Source organism: Somniosus microcephalus, chromosome 11 (assembly GCF_052327205.1).
Source record: "Somniosus microcephalus isolate GS21.2 chromosome 11, FLI_Smic_1.0, whole genome shotgun sequence".
Lineage (NCBI taxonomy): Eukaryota > Metazoa > Chordata > Chondrichthyes > Squaliformes > Somniosidae > Somniosus > Somniosus microcephalus.
In genome coordinates, this window is record NC_140997.1 from 222,355,518 (window position 1) to 222,378,050 (window position 22,533).

Here is a 22,533-nt window from a genome sequence, read left to right on the forward strand (position 1 = left end):
TCCGTAGGGACCGCTCCCTCCGCGACACCCTAGTCCACTCCTCTACCACCCCCAGCACCCCTTCCCCTTCGCCCGACACCTTCCCATGCAAGCGCAGGAGATGCAACACATGCCCTTATACCTCCCCCATTCCCACTGTCCAAGGTCCCAAACACCCCTTCCAGGTAAAACAGTGATTTACTTGTACCTCTTGCAATTTAGTATACTGTATACGCTGCTCACGATGCGGTCTCCTCTACATTGGGGAGACCAAACGCAGATTGGTGACCGCTTTGCGGAACACCTCCGTTCAGTCCATAAGGGGGACCCCGAGCTCCCGGTGGCCTGTCACTTTAATTCACCGCCCCATTCCCACTCAGACCTCACCGTCCTCGGCCTCTTGCATTGTTCCACGGAAGCTCAGCGTAAGCTCGAGAAACAGCACCTCATCTTCCGATTAGGCACTTTACAGCCTTCCGGACTCAACATAGAGTTCAACAATTTCAGATCATAACCTCGGCCCCTATCACACATATATATATATTTTATCCACACTTTTTGTTTTTTCTTCCCCCCCCCCTTCATCTGTCCTTCATTCTGCCAGCACAATTCACACCTCATCTATAGCCATCCTTTGTTCCTTAACCTGTCCCATTTCCACCTCTCCTTGCCTTGAATATCTTAATGTTTCTGAATGCCTCTTAATCTCTCCTGCTTTCTATCCTATCCCTGACCTTCCCTTTTGTTCTTTCATCCCCTCCCCCTTTTCCCAACCCCCAAACTTGCTTTCCATTTCCTGCTTTTTTCTCAGTCCTGACGAAAGGTCTTCGACCTGAAACGTTAACTCTGTTTCTCTCTCCACGGATGCTGCCTGACCTGCTCAGTTTTTCCAGCGTTTTCTGTTGTTATTTCGGAATATCCCTGGTGTCTTGGCCAACATTAATTAACCCCTCAACCAACATCACTTAAAAGGGATTATCTGGTCATTATCACATTGCTGTTTGTGGGAGCTTGCTGTGCGCAAATTGGCTGCCGTGTTTCCTACATTACAACAGTGACTACACTTCAAAGGTACTTTTGTAAAGTGCTTTGGGACGTCCTGAGGTTGTGAAAGGTGCTACATAAATGCAAGTCTGTCTTTCTAAAGATGCCACAGTATAGCTGGTTGCTAAGAAGTGAGGGTTGGCTATGATGACTTTCCCCATGAATTTCCTTTCTTCCCTGTGTGACTTGGCAACTGTTCAGTGCTGCTTTCCAGCTCACAGTTGAAATGACTAAATTGTCGTTGAAAATTAGAACTTGTAGGCGAAATTTGGCTACAAACATTTATGGATGTTGTGACGTTTGATCATAAAGATTAATCGTTCTGTGGCACTCATTAATTTCGCGCATTGAGTAAACCGGAATCCTGCTTGCCCTTAAACATTAAGGGAACTATATGCCAGCGGTAAAGTTGTGATTGCTGATGTTAAAGCATAATGGTATAAACAGTTAGGCTGTGGCCAGTGACTTTGTATTCTAGGCTAGCTTTAAAGTAAAGTTTTCTCTTGGCCAAGGCAGCAGCAGAACGAGGCAAGTTATTTCATATTCATGTCATGTTAGGGCAATTTTAATGTAAAGTAGTTTTGTTGCTTCAGGAAAGCAGAAGTGGGACTGAAGAGGAGCTTTAAAAAAGATTTCCTTTATAGAGATGTTCTTGACGTGAGAGTGTCGTAGGAATCTCTCCAATGTGTTGCGCCTCCTTATAAATCAGCAGCCAGTGAGATTTGTTAACGTGCCACCAGCCCTACATATGTGGATGGCCACTTCCCTTCTCCAGTTTGGTGTGCTACTTTTTTCCAGCCTGCTGCCTAATGTACCAGTTGCTGATTTTCATCTTTTTCCAACTTTAGCTGCTGTTATATTGATCTTGTGCAGCTGGCTCATAAAGCACACAGCCTGTGGCAACCCCAAAGCAGAGCTACAGTATTTGCTCAGGGCAATGGTGGTGGTGGTGAAGACCTTTCTTTAAAACCGGAACAGCCAAAACTGCGTGAGTGTGAGCCCCTCGTCATCACACAGCGTCATGACGTTGGCAAACATGTACATGTAGTTTCATGACCAGCTGATGCTTTTAAAATAAACACGTACTTGATCAGCAGAACAACCTCCATAAACTAGGTAGACAAAGCGCGTACCACATCAAAATGGCAGCAGAAAGAAATAAAGAAGTTACATTTGCATATTGTCTTTCAGGACTTCAGAACATCCCAAAGCACTTCACAGCCAATTAAGTACTGTTAAAGTGTAGTCAATGCTGTAATGTAGGGAAACACGACAGCCAATATGCACACAGCAAGCTCCCACAAGCAGCAATGAGATAAATGTCCAAATAATCTGTTTTAGTGATGTTGGTTGAGGGTTACATATTGGTCATGAACTGGGGAGAAACATAGAAACATAGCAGATAGGAGCAGGAGTAGACCATTCGGCCCCTCGAGCCTGCTCCGCCATTTAATGAGATCATGGCTGATCATCCAAATTCAGTACCCTGTCCCTGCCTTCTCCCCATATCCCTCGATCCCTTTAGCCTTAAGAAATATATCTAACTCCTTCTTGAATATATTTAATGAATTGGCCTCTACTGCCTTCTGTGGTAGAGAATTCCACAGGTTCACCACTCTCTGGGTGAAGAAATTCCTCCTCATCTCTGTCCTAAATGGCTTACCCCTTATCCTTAGACTGTGACCCCTGGTTCTGGACTCCCCCGCCATCGGGAACATCCTTCCTGCATCTAGTCTGTCCAGTCCTGTTAGAATTTTATAAGTTTCAATGAGATCCCCTCTCATTCTTCTAAACTCCAGCGAGTATAAGCCCAATCGACCCAATCTCTCCTCATACGTCATTCCTGCCATCCCAGGATGAGAACTCCCCTACTCTTCAAGTAGTGTCACGGAATCTTCTGCGTCTTCCTGAGAGGGTGGACAGGGCCTTGGTTCAACATCTCCTCTTCTGACAGTGCAGCGCTCCCTCAGTACTGCACTGAAGTGTCCGCCTAGTCGTGCTCAAGTCCCTGGAGTGGGGCTTGAGCCCACAAAAAGCAGTATTGGAGCTCGTGGTTGACGCAGAGGCGAGAGTGTTACCACTGAGCCAAAACTGCCACCCTACATGTTCTGGGTATCCTGATTTCACTCATTGCTGATGCACCGACGACAGTCACAGCTAGTCTTTGCATGTGTTAAATGCTGGGATTAAGTTTGTATCCTGTCTAAATGTACTATTTAAACATTTACAGTGTACTCTAAGAGGTATATTTGGATCACACTCCTTTCTTAGGCCACTGAAGGCAACAGCAGCATTTGATGCCAAATTTTAATTTAGCAGTATTCAATCCTTCTAGCAAGTCGTACTTTAATTTCCTGAAAAAGTATAAAGGTACTGCCTTTTGCAGGGATTTACACAACTCCAAATTTATGATATAAAAGCAGAAAATCCTGGAAATAGAGTAGATCTGTTATAATGCCTATAAAGGGGAAATATCAGTTATATAACTGATTTCAAGTGGAGACCCTGTCTTTCCAAGTGCTGGTGGGCCTGCTGTGTACTTTCCATTACTTTTTTGATTTTTAATTCATTTTCCAACATGTGTAGTTTCTTCTCTCTCTCCATTTTGCAATTTCTATTATGTGTCAACGGCAGTGGGTATGAGTGCCGTTACATAGAATTACATAGAACATACAGCACAGAAACAGGCCATCAGCCCAGCTAGTCTGTGCTGTTTATACTCTGCACGAGTCTCCTCCCATTCCATCGACCTCATCTCAGCCTTTCATACCTTTCGATTCCCTTTTCTCATGTATGCATCTAGTTTCCTTTTGAAGGCATTTAAGCTATTTACCGCAACCATTTCCTGTGGTAGCAAGTTCTACATTCTATCCACTCTGAGTAAAGAAATGTCTCCTTATTTCCCTATTGCTTTATTAGTGACTATCTTGTATTTATGGCCCCTTGTTCTGGATTCGCCCACAAGTGGAAACTTTCTCTCCACATCTACCCTGTACAACCCACTCATAATTTAAAAAATCTCTATTAGGTCGTTTTGGTACCATCCTTGTAAAGAAAAAAGGTGCACTTTTTCCAGTGCTTCTATGCCCTTTTTATAGTATGGAGACCAGAATTGTGCACAGTACTCCCAAGTATAGTCTGACCAGGGTCCTATACAATGTTTAACATTACTTTACTACTTTTGAATTCTGTACCCCATGAAATAAATCCCAGTACAGGAAACTTTGTTATATCCGGCACCAACGGGACCGAGCTGTTGCCGATCTATCAAAACTGCCGGACGTACCAGCGTTAATGTTGAAGCATACGGAGGTTTTCATCTCCATATCTGACAACAAACGCTGTTGCTTAGCAACAGCTTCTAAACAGTCGGCCCGTACCTTGGAAGTGTCTCTGTAGCTTAGCAACAGCTTCAGAGAGACTTTCCAGAGCCTGACTGTTGGAAAAAAAAAAGCCACGAGAAGGAAAAAAAAGCCACGAGAAGAAAAAAAACCTAACAAAACGGCTCCTGATTTCTGCCGGTAGATCGAGGTTTCTGGACATACAACCTCCGGATAAACCAAAGTCTCCTGTATTTCTTAGCATTTTTAATTGCTTTGCTGACCTGCGATGCTGCTTTTAATGATTTGTTCACCTGTATCCCTAGATCCATTTGCTCTTCTACCCCATTTAGTTTCTTATTTTCTAAGGTGTAGGTGATGTTTCTATTCTTCATACCAAAGTGCATCACCTCACATTTATCTATGTTAAAGTTCATTTGCCACTTAACTGCCCAGTCTGCAAGTTTTCTAATGTCTTGTATTATAATAAGAACATAAGAAATAGGAGCAGGAGTAGGCCGTTCGAGCCTAATCTTCTACCTCAAGTCCAACTTTCCGCAATATCCCCATAGCCCTTGGCTCCCTTAGTATCCAAAAATCTATCGATCTCTGTCTTGAATATACTCAACGACTGAGCATCCACAGCTCTTTGGGGTAGGGATTTCCAAAGATTCAGAACCCTTTTGAGTGAAGAAATTTCTCCCCATTTTAGTCCTAAATGGCCGACCCCTTATTCTGGGACTGGGACTCCCCTGGTTCTGTTGCCTTCTTGCTCAGTGTTAGCTATTCCTCCCCCCACGCTCCCCCCGGCCCCAGTTTGGTATCATCTGCAAATATATTGAGTTACTTGTTCCTAAGTCCAAATCATTAATGTAAATTATGAGTAACAGTGGTCCAATGTGCAGCTCGTTCACCAGCTTTTAAATAGAAAAATTAAAGGGAACATTACAGTGGTGTCAGCACTGGTCCTTGTGGAACACCGCTTTCTAGCCTCCTCCAATCTGAATAACTACCCTTTATCCCTACTCTCTGCTTTCGATTTCTTAGCCAATTTGCAATCCATTCACCTGTTTGTCCCCTGACTCCACATGCCCTAACCTTTGTCATGAGCCTACCGTGGGGTACCTTATCAAAGGCTTTTTGAAAATCCAAGTATATAACATCTACTGCATTACCCTTGTCTACTCTCTCTGTTACCTCTTCAAAGAATTCTGTCAGGTTAGTTAAACATGACTTAGCCTTTTGGAATCCATGCTGACGATTTTTAAAAATTATTTTCTGCCTCTCTGCGCTCTTCTATCACTTATTATAGATTCCAGTATCTTTCCTATCACTGACGTTAAGCTGACTGGTCTATAGTTCCCAGCTTTTGTTCTATCTCCCTTTTTGTACATAGGAACATTAGCTGCCAGGCCTTTGGTACTATCCCCTCTTCTATGAAACCACACTGCCATTTCTCTGCCATTACCTGTGTGTTTATCTTGCTCATCCTTTAGTGGCCCTATTCCTCCTTTTTGTTATTTATCTGTCCATAGAACACATCAATATTTCTTTTTATATTCCTTGATTTCGTAATTTCTCTTCGCCTTCCTGATGGATTTTGTTAAACTTCTCTCCTAAGTTCTTCATATTCTGTTTCGTCCTCTCTAATATCTAAGTACTTATTGTATGTCTATTCTTTAGATTCAGTCTTCCCTTTTGCCCTCGATTAGGGACAAGAAAATGAGCCACTGTTCCTACTCCTGATTGCTGTAAACACTTAACAATGCCTCTCCTGCAATGGCTCCTCCTCCTGCCCCTGCACCATTGCGTCTGGAGTCCCTCAAGGATCCAGCCTTGGCCCGCTCCTATTTATCATCTACACGCTGCCGCTCAACGAATTCGGCAGGACCTCGTTATTATTTTTTAATTCCGCTTTGCAGTCCTGCAGCCGGCCAGATTGACAGGCTGGGCAGCGAAGCCAGCGGTGGTACAAGACCGACCGCAGTTGGGGACGATTGCTGGCAATCGGAACAGATCGGAGCATGGTGGAGTTTCTGAGCGCGACAGTGAGGAGGGAGGTAAAGACTGGGCATGGTGAGGGGGCTCGGAGCGAGACAGCGAGGAGGGAGGTAAAGACTGGGCATGGTGAGGGGGCTCGGAGCGAGACAGCGAGGAGGGAGGTAAAGACCGGGTATGGTGCGGGGGCTCGGAGCGAGACAGCGAGGAGGGAGGTAAAGACCAGGCATGGTGAGGGGGCTCGGAGCGAGACAGCGAGGAGGGAGGTAAAGACTGGGCATGGTGAGGGGGCTTGGAGCGAGACAGCGAGGAGGGAGGTGAAGACCGGGCATGGTGAGGTCTCTGAGCGAGACAGTGAGGAGGGAGGTAAAGACCGGGCATGGTGAGGGGGCTTGGAGCGCGACAGCGAGGAGGGAGGTGAAGACCGGGCATGGTGAGGGGGCTCGGAGCGCGACAGCGAGGAGGGAGGTGAAGACTGGGCATGGTGAGGGGGCTCAGAGCGCGACAGCGAGGTAAAGACCGGACATGGTGAGGGGGCTCGGAGCGCGACAGCGAGGAGGGAGGTGAAGACCGGGCATGGTGAGATCTTGGAGCGAGACAGCGAGGAGGGAGGTGAAGACTGGGCATGGTCTCGGAGCGCGACAGCGAGGAGGGAGGTGAAGACCGGGCATGGTGAGATCTCGGAGCGAGACAGCGAGGAGGGAGGTGAAGACTGGGCATGGTGAGGGGGCTCGGAGCGAGACAGTGAGGAGGGAGGTGAAGACTGGGCATGGTGAGGGGGCTCAGAGCGCGACAGCGAGGAGGGAGGTGAAGACCGGACATGGTGAGGGGGCTCGGAGCGCGACAGCGAGGAGGGAGGTGAAAACTGGGCCTGGTGAGGGGGCTCGGAGCGCGACAGCGGGGAGGGAGGTAAAGACCGGGCATGGTGAGGTGGCTCGGAGTGCGACAGCGAGGAGGGAGGTAAAGACTGGGCATGGTGAGGGGGCTCGGAGGGAGCGTGCAACTGCACTGTGGGAGCCTGATTTAAATGAAGTGTCTCACCTCTTGAGCGGGACACAGACACGCCACGCAATCTGCTGCCGTAAAAATGACAGCATGTGTGTACACGGTGGGTTGGGATCGCTTTACACGATTTTTAATTTTTAACTCTCCCGCCTGTCATTTGGGGGGTGGTGGGGGGGGGCAAGGTTAATATAGACCCCATGATGTCAGGTTCTGTATGTACGCTGATAACACCCAGCTCTACCTCTTTTGACCCCTTCACTGCCTCCTTGTTGTTATGAGACTGCTTGTCCGGCATCCAGTCCTGGTTGAGCTGCAATTTTGTCCAGTTAAACATTGGGAAGACCGAAGCCATTGTTTTTGGCCCTCCTCACAAACTCCATTCCCTCGCTACCGAGTCCATCCCCCTCCCTGGCCACTGTCTCAGGCTGAGCGGGACTGTTTGCAACCTCTGTGTCCTCTTTGACCCTGAATCGAGCTTCCGTCCCCATATCCTCTACATCACAAAGACCACCTACTTCCACCTCCGTAATATTGTCTGTCTCCGCACTTGCCTCAGCTTATCAACTGTTGAAACACTCATCCACGTAGGATTGACTATTCCAATGCTCTCTTGGCCAGCCTCCCAGCTTCCATCCTGCAAAACTTGAGCTTGTGCAAAGCTATGCTGCCTGTATCCTAACCCACGGCAAGTCCCGCTCACCCATCGCCCCTGTGCTCGCTGACCTACATTGGCTCCCGATCCACCAATACCTTGATTTTAAAATTCTCATACTCGTGTTCTAATCCCTCCGTGGCCTTGAATCTCCCTATCTCTGTAACCTCCAGCCCTACAATCCTTCAAGAATTTTACATTCCTCCAACTCTGGCCTCTTGTGAATTCCCCTAAGGTCCTTAGTTCTGGAATTTCCTCCCTAAACCTCTCCACCCCTCTCTCCTTTAAGGCCCTCCTTGAAACCTACGTCTTTGACTAAGCTTTTAGTAACCCCACTTCACATCTCTTTCTTTTCTCTCTATCAATTTTTGTCTGATTATGCTCCCTAAAGCACCGTGGGACGTTTTCCTACGTTAAAGGCGCTATATAAATGCAAGCCGTTGTTAATAGATGTGTGTAAATTGTAAAACCATTGATGCCTACCTCCCTGTGCAGTTGAATAAGCTGGCGTTTCCTGTTGATGCTCACACACATAGATGATGTACAGACGGGAACACCTGATGGCCATGGAATTGTACCGCGTCGAGGAGGCAGTGGGAGAAAATTGAGGGCTGGAAGGAATTGAGGGGGGGGGTTGCGAGCGGGGGAAATCCTCATCCTTTTTTTTGTAATAAAAGCAGAAAATGCTGGAAATACTCAGCAGGTCAGGTGGCATCTATGGAGCGAAAAACAGAATTAACGCTTCGAGGTCAGTGACCTTTTGTCAGAGCGGTGTGTGTGTCCACTTTCTTGGCTCGTACATGAATAATAATCCCCAGGGTGAGGTACATACGAACAATGACTGACAGGTAAAGATCCTCTGGTCCATTGAGCCTGTCCCACACAATATATATACTCTCCACCCTACCCTAAACCATGTTCTCTCGGGAGAGGCGAAAAAGCTCAGGCCAATTTGGAGATGCATATCTGGGAAATTCCTCTCATAGAAACATAGAAGATAGGAGCAGGAGTCGGCCATTCGGCCCCTCGAGCCTGCTCCGCCATTCAATGAGATCATGGCTGATCATCCAAACTCGGTACCCTGTCCCTGCCTTCTCCCCATATCCCTTGATCCCTTTAGCCTTAAGAAATATATCTAACTCCTTCTTGAATATATTTAATGAATTGGCCTCAACTGCCTTCTGTGGTAGAGAATTCCACAGGTTCACCACTCTCTGGGTGAAAAAATTCCTCCTCATCTCTGTCCTAAATGGTTTACCCCTTATCCTTAGACTGTGACCCCTGGTTCTGGACTCCCCGACCATCGGGAACATCCTTCCTGCATCTAGTCTGTCTAGTCCTGTTAGAATTTTATAAGTTTCAATGAGATCCCCTCTCATTCTTCTAAACTCCAGCGAGTATAAGCTCAATCGACCCAATCTTTCCTCATACGTCATTCCTGCCATCCCAGGTATCAGTCTGGTGAATCTTCGCTGCACTCCCTCCATGGCAAGAACATCCTTCCTCAGATAAGCACCCATCTATGTGATCGAAACTAGTCCAGGCGATCACTCTGGCCCTGAATTCCCTGCAGTACCTACCCTCTGTACTGGAGAATGCCTGGAGTATGTGGAACCAACTCCAGCAAGGGTCTGTGCATTCAGGAGGGGAGAAAATCTCCTGATGATAAATACCTGTAATTTAGCACTACTGTTTTGATGGGGAGATTGATCGGAAGTCCACGCTTCAAACTGGTTTTGAGGCTACTTTGAAGCTGTAGATCTAAAAGAGGTCGTTGTCCACCAGAAATTGACAGCAGTTTGACAATTGAAAATTAGTTGGAATGATTTCAGGCGAAATTTCCAGCAAAAACGATTAAAACAGTGCTTTAACAGTCTTGCATGATTGCGATTTGTGCTACAAAATGTTTTAGTTGTGGGTTAGAATAGCTCAGAATGCTGTCAGTGGTTGGGGTGGGAAGAGAAAGATTATTCTACTCGTTAACATCCTCTGACTGCAGAGATATTCATCTTTTATTGCAGATGGAGTACAGTACATAGGAACGGGACTGCTTCTGAGCCTCCCCGCTCCCAACCCGCCTCCCAATTAAGATTCCGGCCTATGTGTCAGTAAGAGCAACGCGGCTCATCATGTGGTTTATTTCAAAATAGTTACGGTGTTGATTTTGTTATTTAGAAGCCGGAGCCAATGTCAGTCGATAAGCCCGGTGAACTATTTCTTTCCAAGCCGCTATGGAATTTTGATACCAACATCTGGAAGAAAAATCTGTTTTCTTCCTGAGTATGCACTTTTTTTATTTCTACAAACGTCTTCCATCGCAGCCTTTTAAATTGACTTGTTAGCCAGCATTCGTTCAGACATACCTTCATAGAATGTAGCAAGGCTTTGAAGATTGCTGGTGCCCACAGCAAATAATGTTCTTGGGCAGGTCAAAACAGTGACTGTACTGGCTTCTCTTTGTCATAGCCTATGACACAGCTACAGGTGAACCCTTGGCGGTTACTGCGCAATTGGCTCAAAGTTGAAGTTAATTTCTTCACCGTAAATGGGCAGAGATTTTATCTTGCATCCAGAAGCTGTGGGAGCTGCATGTTAATCCATCATCTGGTAGCACACATCTATAAAATGTAGGCATCTGTAGTTCAGCTACCTGACCAGTGAGAGAGATCTCTGCACTCGCATGTCTATTTCCTTTATCGTGTAGACTATGTCAACTCAGCCCAAAGTCTGAAATGCCTGAGATCGGAAGCCAGCATTCTATTTCATTACACATGACCAGTTTACTACGCTGCTAGATTCAAAAGAGAATTGAATAAATAATTCAAGGGAATTTCTTTTTTTAACCGGGCTATGGGGAAAGAGCAGGGGAGTGGGATTAATTGGAGAGCTCTACCAAAGAGCCGGCACAGGCACGATGGGCCGAATGGCCTCCTTCTGTGCTGTATGATTCTATGATTTCTATCCTACGCCTATATTTTCCTTACCTTTACTACCTGATATTCCAGGTGGCATCATGGCGTCCTGTTGTGCAAAATCAGTGGCCGTCCCGCCTTGTTGAAAATGCCCCGGGTGTGTATTCCATTGCATTGTACTGTACCTGGAATTTACAGCACAGAATTAGACCATTCGCCCAACTGGGCCGTACCGGTGTTTATGCTCCACACGAACCTCCTCCCTCCCTACGTCATCTCACTCTATCCTTGCATTCCTTTCTCTCTCATATATGTTTATCTAGCTTCCCCTTAAAAGATATCTCTGCTATTCTCCTCAAGTAGCAAGTTCCACATTCTAACCACTCTCTGGGTAATGGTGGAGGAAATTAATGAGAAGATGGAGGGAGGGAAATAAAGACACTTTTTGGAAGAAAAGGGAGAGTGGTGAGTTGCAATCGCCGACCTGCGTGATAGTTCATGAGACCAATGGAAACCGGGGTCTCCAGTGCCAGCGGTCACCAGAGGTCGGGTTCTTGATATTAATAGTGACCGTGTTGGTGGGAGTGACCCCATCCATTCCTTCAATTACAGGCTCAGTAAGAGCCGATAGCGGAATAGCAATCCTTGCATTTATACAGCTTAATCACACTGTCAGAACACCTCAAAGGGTTTCACACAGTGGGTTGATTTTGAAGTGCTTGAACTGAAACTTGGACAGATGCAGGAAACTCTCTCTTAACCAGCAAAATTCAGGAGTAGGTTCAGGTAAGTTTTACTTTATATTAGTGGCCATGTAACCGGGGTTCCTGGACCTGTGGCCGTGCAACAGGGACTCCTGGAACTGTGGCCGTGTAACCGGGACTCCTGCACAAGTGCCGTGTAACCGGGGCTCCTGCCCCTGTGGCCGTGTACGGGGCTCTCGTACCTTGGTAAGTATACCTCTCTGTAATCTGGACTTTTTGATCAACTGGCTGCCGGATAAAAAAGAGTTTCCTGTACATACAATTATGAACTACATTGAGTCTACAGCACAGGAAACGGGTCTAGTGGGTGGCACCACTGGCAGTAGAAGAGCCTGTAGGAGGCCACTTGAAATTAATAGTAACTTATGGTTGTGTTGGCTCTGACGTGCATTCCACCCATTTGAGCAGGTATCCAGGGTTGCTTGGCAGTGGCAAGTATCCTGGAGGTTGTGGAAAGAACATAGCAATATAAATAGTAAGAATATTTTAGTCGTTTCTTCACCTTTTTTTTGCTGTTAGTACTTACATTCTCATGAGCACTTACATTCTCATGAGCTTTTGTGCCAACAAATAATTTTATTTCCCTGGCCCCCATGCTGGCTTGAATGGGTTTCTCAGTGGGACCCACCACCCCCCCCCCCCCCATGGCAGAAAAGGGGGCCCTACCTACACAGAGATGCCAGGCAGCTCGGGCTGCACGAGGGGCACCTTGCTTTAGTAGACTAGAGGCAGCTGCATCAGTAGACCCCAATGCTAACGCTAAAATACGAGCAGCATGCCGCAAGTTTTGGAAAGTGTTGCACGTGCAGAGCACCAGGTAGTTTATGTGTAGAAAAGAAAATGTACTTTTTTTTTAAATGGAGTACTTTAGGCATAAAACGTTAAAAGAAATCAAGTTCTGAAATCAATTCTGGACACTTCACCTACATACATAGATACATAGATACATAGAAGATAGGAGCAGGAGTAGGCCATTCGGCCCTTCGTGCCTGCTCCGCCATTCGATGAGATCATGGCTGATCCTTTAATTCAGTATCCCGTCCCCGCCTTCTCTCCGTAACCCTTAACCCCTTTTGCCCGTAGAAATATATCTAATTCCCTCTTAAATATATTTAATGAGCTGGCGTACACTGCCCTCTGTGGCAATGAGTTCCACAGGTTCACCACTCTCTGAGTGAAGAAATTCCCCCTCATCTCTGTCCTAAATGGTTTAGCCCTTATCCTTAAATTATGTCCTCTAGTTCTGTTCTCACCCGCCAAGGGAAACATTCCTTCTGCATCCAGTCTGTCTAGACCTGTCAGAATTTTATACACTTCTATGAGGTCCCCTCTCAATCTTCTAAACTCCAGTGTGTACATCCCTAAACTACATAGTCTCTCCTCATAGGTCATTCCCGCCATTCCTGGTATCAGCCTGGTGAATCGCCGCTGCACCCCCTCCATGGCAAGAACATCCTTCCTCAGATGAGGCGACCAAAACTGTACACAGTACTCGAGGTGTGGTCTCACCAGTGCCCTGTACAGCTGCAGCAAGGTATCCCTGTTCCTGTATTCTAACCCTTTTGCTATGAAGGCCAGCATACCGTTTGCCTTCTTGACCGCCTGTTGCACCTGCATGCTCGCCTTCAGTGACTGGTGTACAAGAACACCCAGGTCTCTCTGTACTTCCCCCTCTCCCAATCTATTGCCATTTAAATAATAATTTGCCCTCCCGTTCCTGCACCCAAGGTGGATAACTTCGCACTTGTCCACATTATAGTGCATCTGCCATTTATCCGCCCAATCGCCCAGTCTGTCCAAATCGCTCTGGAGCTTCCTGGTCTCTTCCTCTGAGCCCACCCCCCCTCCTAGTTTAGTGTCGTCTGCAAATTTGGAAATGCTGCATCCGACTCCCTGATCCAGGTCATTAATGTAAATTGTGAACAGCTGGGGGCCCAGGACAGATCCCTGTGGTACCCCACTTGTTACTGCCTGCCATTCAGAAAATGAGCCGTTTATTCCAACTCTCTGTTTTCTATCTGACAGCCAGTTCCCTATCCACGCCAAAACTTTCCCCTTTATCCCATGAGCCTCAATTTTCCATGCTAATCTTTTATGTGGGACCTTATCGAAGGCCTTTTGGAAGTCCAGGTACACCACATCTACTGGCTCTCCCCCATCTATTCTACCAGTTACTCCCTCAAAAAATTCCAATAGATTAGTCAAGCACGATTTACCCTTTGTAAATCCATGTTGACTCTGTCCTATCCTGTCCCCATTTGCTAAGTGCTCCGCTATTTCATCCTTAATGATGGACTCCAGCATTTTGCCCACAACTGATGTAAGGCTTACAGGTCTGTAATTACCTGCTTTTTCCCTACCCCCCTTTTTGAATAGTGGGGTAACGTTAGCTACCCTCCAATCCATCGGCACTGTTCCCGAGTCTAATGAATTCTGAAAAATCATCCTTAGTGCATCCGCTATCTCTAGGGCCACCTCCTTCAGTACCCTAGGATGCATGTTATCAGGCCCTGGGGATTTGTCCACCTTCAATCCCTTTAGCTTCCTTAACACCATATCCTTAGAGATATTGATTTGCGTCAGTTCCTCCTTTGCCAATGTCCCTATTTTTCCCGATATCCCAGGGAGGTTTTTTGTGTCTTCCTTCGTAAAGACTGACCCAAAGTATGCATTTAGTTGATCTGCCATTTCCTTATTTCCCATTATATATTCCCCCGTATCTGACTGCAATGGACCAACTTTGGTTTTCACCAGTCTTTTCCTTTTGATATACTTATAAAAGCTTTTGGAGTTAGTTTTTATATTTTCCGCCAGCTTGTTTTCGTAAGCTATTTTGCCCCTCTTGATTATGCCCTTTGCCCTCCTTTGCTCTATCTTAAACTGTTCCCAATCTTCCGCTCTGGCGCTTTTTTTGGCTATTTTATACGCCCTATCTTTGGATTTTATGCTGTCTCTAATTTCCCCTGTTATCCACGGTTGAGTCACCTTTTTAGATTTCCTTTTATGCCAGATTGGTATAAACAATTTTTGCAATTTTGTCATTCTATCTTTAAATGTTTGCCATTGTTTATCTACCTCCAGTCCTCCCAGGAACGTTGTCCAATCAGACCTACTCAGTTCCCGTCTCATGGCATCATAATTCCCCTTGTTTAAATTCAGGACCTTAGTCTCTGAGTCAATTTCTTCGCTCTCCATTTCGAGTGAGAAATCGATCATGTTATGATCGCTCTGACCCAAGGGTCCCCGTACAACAAGATTACTGATTAGTCCCTTCTCATTGCACAGTACCCAGTCCAATATAGCCTGTTCCCGAGTTGGTTCCTCGACATATTGATCCAGATAACCATCCCTCAAACACTCAAGGAATTCCTCCTCCTCATTATTTTTACTGATTAGGCTAGTCCAATCTATATGTAAGTTAAAGTCACCTATGATGACAGCTGTGCTCTTATTGCACGCTTCTCTAATTTCCCTCGTGATGCCCTCCCTAACCTCTATTTTACTATTTGGAGGCCTATATACCACTCCTATTAATGTTTTTCGCCCCTCGCTATTTCTTAGCTCCACCCATATAGATTCTGTATTAACTGAGTTAATATCCTTCCTTTCAATTGCATTTATCCCCTCTTTTACTAGCAATGCTACCCCTCCTCCCTTTCTTTTTTGTCGATCCTTCCTAAATACTGAATACCCCTGTATGTTAAGCTCCCAGCCCTGCTCACCCTGCAACCATGTTTCCGTAATCCCAATTAGGTCATAATTATTAACCTCTATTTCCACAGCTAATTCATCTACCTTGTTCCTGATGCTTCTCGCATTAAGGTATAAAACCCTCAGGCTTTTTTTATGCTCACATTTTTTATGAATTAGTTTGGCCCTTTGTTTTTTGTTCCTCACCCTTTTATCATTTATTTCTGTCTGCCTTTCACTTTCCTCTATTTCACTACATAGGTTTCTAGCCCCCTGCCATACTAGTTTAAATGCTCCCGAACTGCTTTATCAAAAATTACCCCGAGAACATCAGTTCCATCTCTGCACAGGTGTAGACCGTCCCTTTTGTATAGGTCACACCTACCACAAAACTGGTTCCAATGCCTCAAAAATTTAAAACCCTCCCTCTTACACCACTGCTCAAGCCACGTATTTAGCCTAACTATCCTGTTCTCTGTACTCTTACTAGCACGTGGCACTGGTAGTAATCCAGAGATTACTACCTTCGAGGTCCTACTTTTTAGCTTGGCTCCTAACTCCCGAAATTCTACTTGTAGGACCTCTTCCCTTTTTTTAGCTACGTCGTTGGTACCAACATGTATCACGACAACTGGCTGTTCCCCCTCCCCCTCCAGAATGTTCTGCACCCGCGCCGAGACATCCTTGACCCTTGCACCAGGGAGGCAACATACCATCCTGGAGTCTCGGTCGCGACCACAGAAACCCCTATCTATTCCCCTTACAATCGAATCCCCTATTACTATAGCCCTGCCACTCTTTTTCCCTCCCTTCTTTGCAACAGAGCCAGTCATGGTGCCATGAGCCTGGCTGCTGGTGCCTTCCCCCGATGTGTCACCCCCCCCCGACAACAGTACCTAAGGCGGTGAACCTGTTGCTAAGGGAGACAACCCCAGGGGATTTCTGCACTACCTTCCTGCCCTTGCTCTGCCTTTTGGTCACCCATGTACTGTCTACGCTGGCCTTAACCTGCGGTGTGACCAACTCACTAAATGTGCTATCCACACCCCTCTCAGAATCGTGGATGCTCCAAAGTGAGTCCATCTGCAGCTCAAGGGCCGTCATGCGGTCCCACATGAGCTGCAGCTGGACACACTTCCTGCACACATAGTCGTCAGGGACACAGGAAGCGTCCCTGATTTCCCACATGTTACAGGAGGAGCATGACACAGGTCCGAGCTCTACTGCCATGACTTAACCCTTATATTACTTTTAATTTTCTAGTTTTAGTTTATTTATCGACTTTTGTTTTCCCGAAGCTTACTTAGACCAATGTATACTGTACTCCTCTTATTCCTTTTTAAACTAACCAAATCAAACTGACATTGATTTGTTGTGGGTTCAAGGCAGAATGACGAGGGGTTTTGAGCGCTTAAGGTTAAGTAACGAAAACCAATTAATTCGTTTGAATTTTTTTCGGGAGGAATGGTTTGCAGGGAGATGATTTTTGGGAGGTTTCCTGTAAACTTATTTACATGGCAATTTGTGGAATGAAGAGGGCTTTATTTAAACCGTATACATGCTGTGTACTATCGCAGTTTCTGAATTTTCGATCAGCAATCAACTTGTTTGTCTTTAGGGCCGAACGTTTGTACTCGATTTTTGTAAGATATGAATGAACATTTCAGTTTTAGGAGGAATCATTTATGTATTTCTGTTGTCGACCCAAAGTACAAAATCAAATCACAGTATCTTGCAAAATAGAAGGGAAGTGTTCAAGGTAAACCTTTTCCCCCCCACCTTGTGCCATACTCCGCTTGCATTACTAATCCCCTTAGAGAGTGAGCAGAGAATACATTTGTGTGATGCTTGGATATCTAAATTTATTGCCCGACAAATGTTCTGAATCAGAAATTTGTTACAAAGAAACACTTTTTTTCCAAAGTATGTGAACAATAACATTTTTATATAGAGTAACTTTTTTGAAGTGCTGGGAATGCCATTTTAAAAAATAATCCCGGTTTGGCCTGTATAATGCAGTATTGTTAACCTCGTTAATCTTACTGAGAAAGTGGAAGTTTCTTTTTTAATCTGAAGATTGTGTTCCAAGGTAGGACTTCTAGATTTAGTAAAAGATCAACTTGCAAGAACGCTATTCCCTACTCCCTCCAAGAGCATAACAATAGTATTGATGATCTCTATTTACGTAGTGTAAAAGTTTGTTGTACTATAAGGATTGAGGAGATGTGGAAATTGTGGCCCAAATTCTCCTTTTTTTTTCCCCCTTCCCCCACCCCCCCCCACTTTAAAACAAAACCTGGAATATACCACAATATTGGGCTGACTCTCTATCTCCACTTACTACTCAGCTGAGAGGAGCAACTGGAGACGGTCTTTGGGTTTCTGCCAGCTGGTAGGATTTAATTTTCTCCCCTTCAGCAGTGCCTGGCCTTTACTTACTGATTCTCGTGCAATTATCCTGTCGAAATGGACAAATTCTCAAACAGAACCTGCCGGAGCCTGCATCCTCCCCACAGCGTGCTGCAGCTCTGACGCACAGAGCTATTGTGCCACCCACCTTTTTTCAAAGCAATTGCATCAGTTAATTTATTGATGTTCCCATTCTGCTTCCTGAGAATTGTCTAAACCTGTAAACCAGGAGCTTTATTACTGGTCTTGGTAAGAAATGAACGTGTGCCTGAACAAAATGTTCCTTCTAACCTGTGTTCTGTAAACATATCTGACTTGTGCTGTTTTCATAGAATCATAGAGATTTATGGCACAGAAGGAGGCCGTTTGGCCCATCATGTCTGTGCCGGCTGACAAAGAGCTCTCCAGTCTAATCCTGCTTTCCAGCTCTTGGTCAGTAGCCTTGTTGGTTGCAACACTTCACGTGCCTATCCAAGTACAGGTACACTGGCCTAGAAATTGGGTTTTGGCGCAGCCAGGGCTTTAGCGCCGGAAGTTAGTACCGGCGCTAAGTCCCCCTGCGCGCGCCAAAAATTCAGTAGCGCCGCGCCCAAACGGCTGCCGGCGCTACTGGAGGGTTTCAGCGCCTCCCAATGGGCGCTACCTGCCCCATTGCGGCGCTGTTCCGGCGCTGCGGCGCCCGATGCGGTGCGGCAGGCTGGGGAAGTGCAGGCCTCCTCCTTCCGTTAAGGAGGAGCTGCCTGCACCCGACCGCTGGCCGTTGACGGCTGAATAAAAATGAGCCCGGCACCTCGGAGAAGTGCCGGGCTCGCGGCCCACATGCATCTGTGCCGCGGGGGGGTCTTGGAGGAGTCCGGGGAGGGAGGTGCGGGCAGGCGGCCGCCGGGGAAGCGGCCGGCCGCCGCGCGACCTTAATGCGCCGGCGCTAACTTCAGCAAGGCACCTTTTACAGAACGTTGCTTGCGGCTGCCACGGGCGAGGCGGCCGCAACTCAATTTTGGAGTTCGGGCGGGTTACCACAGCAACCGGGACGCTGCGCACACCGATGACGTCATCGGTGCCGGCGCAGCGCTACCGGTGCAACGCCGCTTTAGGGCCCCACTCAATTTTTCAAATGGCCATAACTCTGGCGCTAGTCCCTCTAGCGCCTCAAAAGCGGCGCTAAGGCTAGTGAATTTCTAGGCCACTATCCCTTATCCGAAAGCCTTGGGACCAGCTGAGTTTCGGTTTTCGGAATTTTTCGGATTTCAGAAGATATTATAAGGCTGGGAAATTTGTATTTAATATAAATTGTAAAAGTTCAGGCTACCTCTTGCGACTGTTCCGTGTCTCATTCCCCTTCCTGCTTCTCTGGAAAGCCGGATATCGGCTGACTCCTACTAAGCTGGCCCGCAAATCAGGTCGGGGGGGGGAGAAAAGAATATCGGACGGGCCGCGTTTCGGGTCGGGTCGGGAGAAAAGAATACCGGACGAGCCGCGGTTCGGTTTGGGTTGGGAGAAAAGAATATCGGACGGGCCGCGGTTCGGGTCGGGTCGGGGGGGAGAAAAGAATATCGGACGGGCCGCTGCAGCTATCGGACGGGCCGCTGTATTGTTGGGTTCACTCTCCCGGTACCTCCTTCACACTGCCCGGCTCGGCCTGCAATCTCCTACCCAGGAGGGAACTCTGTGACCCTCTGCCCTGCTCAGCATAAGTCGTGCGCCACTCTGGTCATGTCGTGCGCACGACTTACGCTGAACAAAAAAACTTTCGGTTTTTTAGAGGTTTTCAGTTTTCGGAAGTTCGGATAAAGGATAGTCTACCTGTACTTTGTAAGTGTGATGAGGGTTTCTGCCTCGACCACCCTTTCAGGCAGTGAGCTCCAGACCCCCACCACCCTCTGGGTGAAAAAGTTCTCCTCAACTCCCCTCTAATCCTTCTACCAATTACTTTAAATCTCTGCTTCCTGGTTAGTGACCTCTCTGCTAAGGGGCATTGGTCCTTCCTACCCACTCTATCTAGGCCCTTCATAATTTGCCAGAAATGCGAGGGTATACATATCAGGAAAGGATGAACAGGCTGGGTCTCTTTTGAAAACAGAAGGCTGAGGGGTGACCTAATAGAGGTCTTTAAAATTATGAAAGGTTTTGATAGAGTGGATACAAAGAGAATGTTTCCACTTGTGGAGAAGAGCATAACTAGAGGCCATCAATATAAGATAGTCACCAAGAAATCCAATAGGGAATTCAGAAGAAACCTCTTTACCCAAAGAGTGGTGAGAATGTGGAACTCACTACCACAGGGAGTGGTTGAAGCGAATAGTATAGATACATTAAAAAAAGACTTGCATTTATATAGCGCCTTACACGACCACCGGACGTCTCAAAGCGCTTTACAGCCAATGAAGTACTTTTGAAGTGGAGTCACTGTTGTAATGTAGGAAACGTGGCAGCCAATTTGCGCACAGCAAGCTCCCACAAACAACAATGTGATAAAGACCAGATAATCTGTTTTAGTCATGTTGGTTGAGGGTTAACTATTGGCCAGGACACCAGGGAGAGCTCCCCTGCTCTTCTTCGAAATAGTGCCATGGGATCTTTTGCGCCCACCTGAGAGAGTAGACGGGGCCTCGTTTAACGTCTCATCCGAAAGACGGCACCTCCGACAGTGCAGCGCTCCCTCGGCACTGCACTGGAGTGTCAGCCTAGCTTTATGGGCTCAAGTCCCTGGAGTGGGACTTGAACCCGCGACCTTCTGACTCGGAGGTGAGAGTGCTACCCACTGAGCCACAGCTGACACAAGGTGAATGTGATGAGGGAGGCTAGACAAGCATATGAGGGAGAAGGGAACAGAGGGTTATGCTGATAGATTTAGATGAGGAAAGACGGGAGGAGGCTCGAGTGGAGCTTAAACGCTGGCATGGACTGGTTGGGCCGAATGGCCTGTTTCTGTGCTGTATATTCGATGTAATCCTGTGTAATTTTAGAGATTCCGAGATACCGGTTTAAAAGTTATTCGTACTTTTCAGAGGTTCTATATTAAACCAGAGAATTACATCACCAGGAGCAGAAATAAGCTGTACAGGCCACCAGACGGTCACAGGTTTGTTTTCCAGTCCGTAATAAATTAGTTATTTTCAGTCATCTGGCCAGCTACAATTGGCCTTGGTGCTCCTAGAATGGAAAGAGGTCCCACCAGTACTCTCGCCAGCTCAAAATCCAACTGCATTTTCAACTTCCCTCTTTTTTTTTAGTGATTTCACAAAATGAGATCTTGAATGTCTGCGGATTAAAAAAAAATCATCTCCTGACTGTTGGAATGGCATGTGTCTGAAAATGAGAATCGGTTTCTCCTTTAGTTGGATGTAACTAATTTATTTTTTTATTGTTTTACAGTGATGGCTGCCATACGCAAAAAACTGGTTATAGTCGGTGATGGTGCCTGTGGGAAGACATGTCTACTGATCGTCTTCAGTAAAGATCAGTTCCCTGAGGTGTACGTTCCAACGGTTTTTGAAAATTATGTAGCAGACATTGAAGTGGATGGAAAACAGGTTGGTAGTAAATGCTAGAAGAATCTATCGTTTGGTACACTACAGATGTGACATCATTTACAAGATTTTAAATTACCATATTCTGTTGCCTGACATTCCCTCTGTAAGGCCAAAATCCAACTTGTATACAGAATACCTTCTCCTCATTTACTTATGAGTATATTAGGTCTATCTTTAAAGGTGGGGTGGGGGGGCGGCGTTGGGAGAGGAAGGGGCAGGTGGATGGAGGACTGCAGGGAGTGCCGCTAAAGTTTTTAGGCTAAACTACTCGTGGAAACCATATGATCTTCCCCTTGCTCCTAGGCCGCATAAATTCTGCAGGCCAATCCTCCTCCTCCTCATGGCGGAGTGCTGCTTTACCATTCTTTTCTTGTAAGTTATTTTGCGCCCAGCAGTAGCCCCAACATTTTTTCTCCTCTCGTCGTGCAGAATGGTTTCTGAAATTTTATACTTGATGTCAAGATCCAAATATTACGCAGACCTGCATGCAATTTACAGCACAGAAACAGGCCATTCGGCCCAACTGGTCTGTGCCGGAGTTTATACTCCCCACGAGCCTCCTCCCACCCCTCTTCATCCAACCCTAGCAGCATATCCTTCGACTCCTTTCTCCCCCATGTGCTTATCCAGCTTCCCCTTAAATGCATCTATACTATTCGCCTCAACCACTCCTGTGGCAGCGAGTTCCACATTCTCACCGCTCCCTGGGTAAAGAAGTTTCCCCCGAATTCTCTGTTGGATTTATTTGTGACTATCTTGTATTTATGGCCTCTAGTTTTGGTCTCCCCCACAAGTGGTACTGGAATTATATCAGGAAATCTGAGGTTGGTGGGTTGAGGCACACTGGGGAGAGTTGGGCAGGCTGGGCCTATACTCATTGGAATTTAGAAGAATGAGAGCTGATCTATTGAAACATATGAGATACCGAGGGGGCTCGACAAGGTAGATGCAGAGAGGATGTTTCCCCTCGTGGGGAAATCTAGAACTCGGAGGCATAGTTTCAGAATAAAGGGTCGCCCTTTTAGAACTGAGATGAAGAGGAATTTCTTCTCAGAGGGTCGTAAATCTGTGGAATTCTCTGCCCCAGAGAGCCGTGGAGGCTGGGTCATGAAACACATTTAAGGTGGAGATAGACAGATTTTTGCAAGATAAGGGAGTGAAGGGTTATGGGGAGCGGGCGGGGAAGTGGCTTTGAGCCCAAGATCAGCCATGATCTTATTGAATGGC

The 22,533-nt window shown here is 46.5% G+C and overlaps 1 protein-coding gene across 1 annotated transcript in view; it reads left to right on the top strand.

Annotated features, from left to right (window-relative positions):
• The window catches only part of LOC147111271 (transforming protein RhoA-like), a 76,106-nt gene that overhangs the window by 48,776 nt on the left and 4,797 nt on the right, over positions 1–22,533 (top strand). The window contains exon 2 of the mRNA XM_086002024.1: positions 21,149–21,306. Within this exon, the coding sequence (XP_085858150.1) occupies positions 21,151–21,306 (156 nt within the window). The 5' untranslated portion in view covers positions 21,149–21,150. The remainder of the gene's footprint in view (positions 1–21,148; positions 21,307–22,533) is intronic.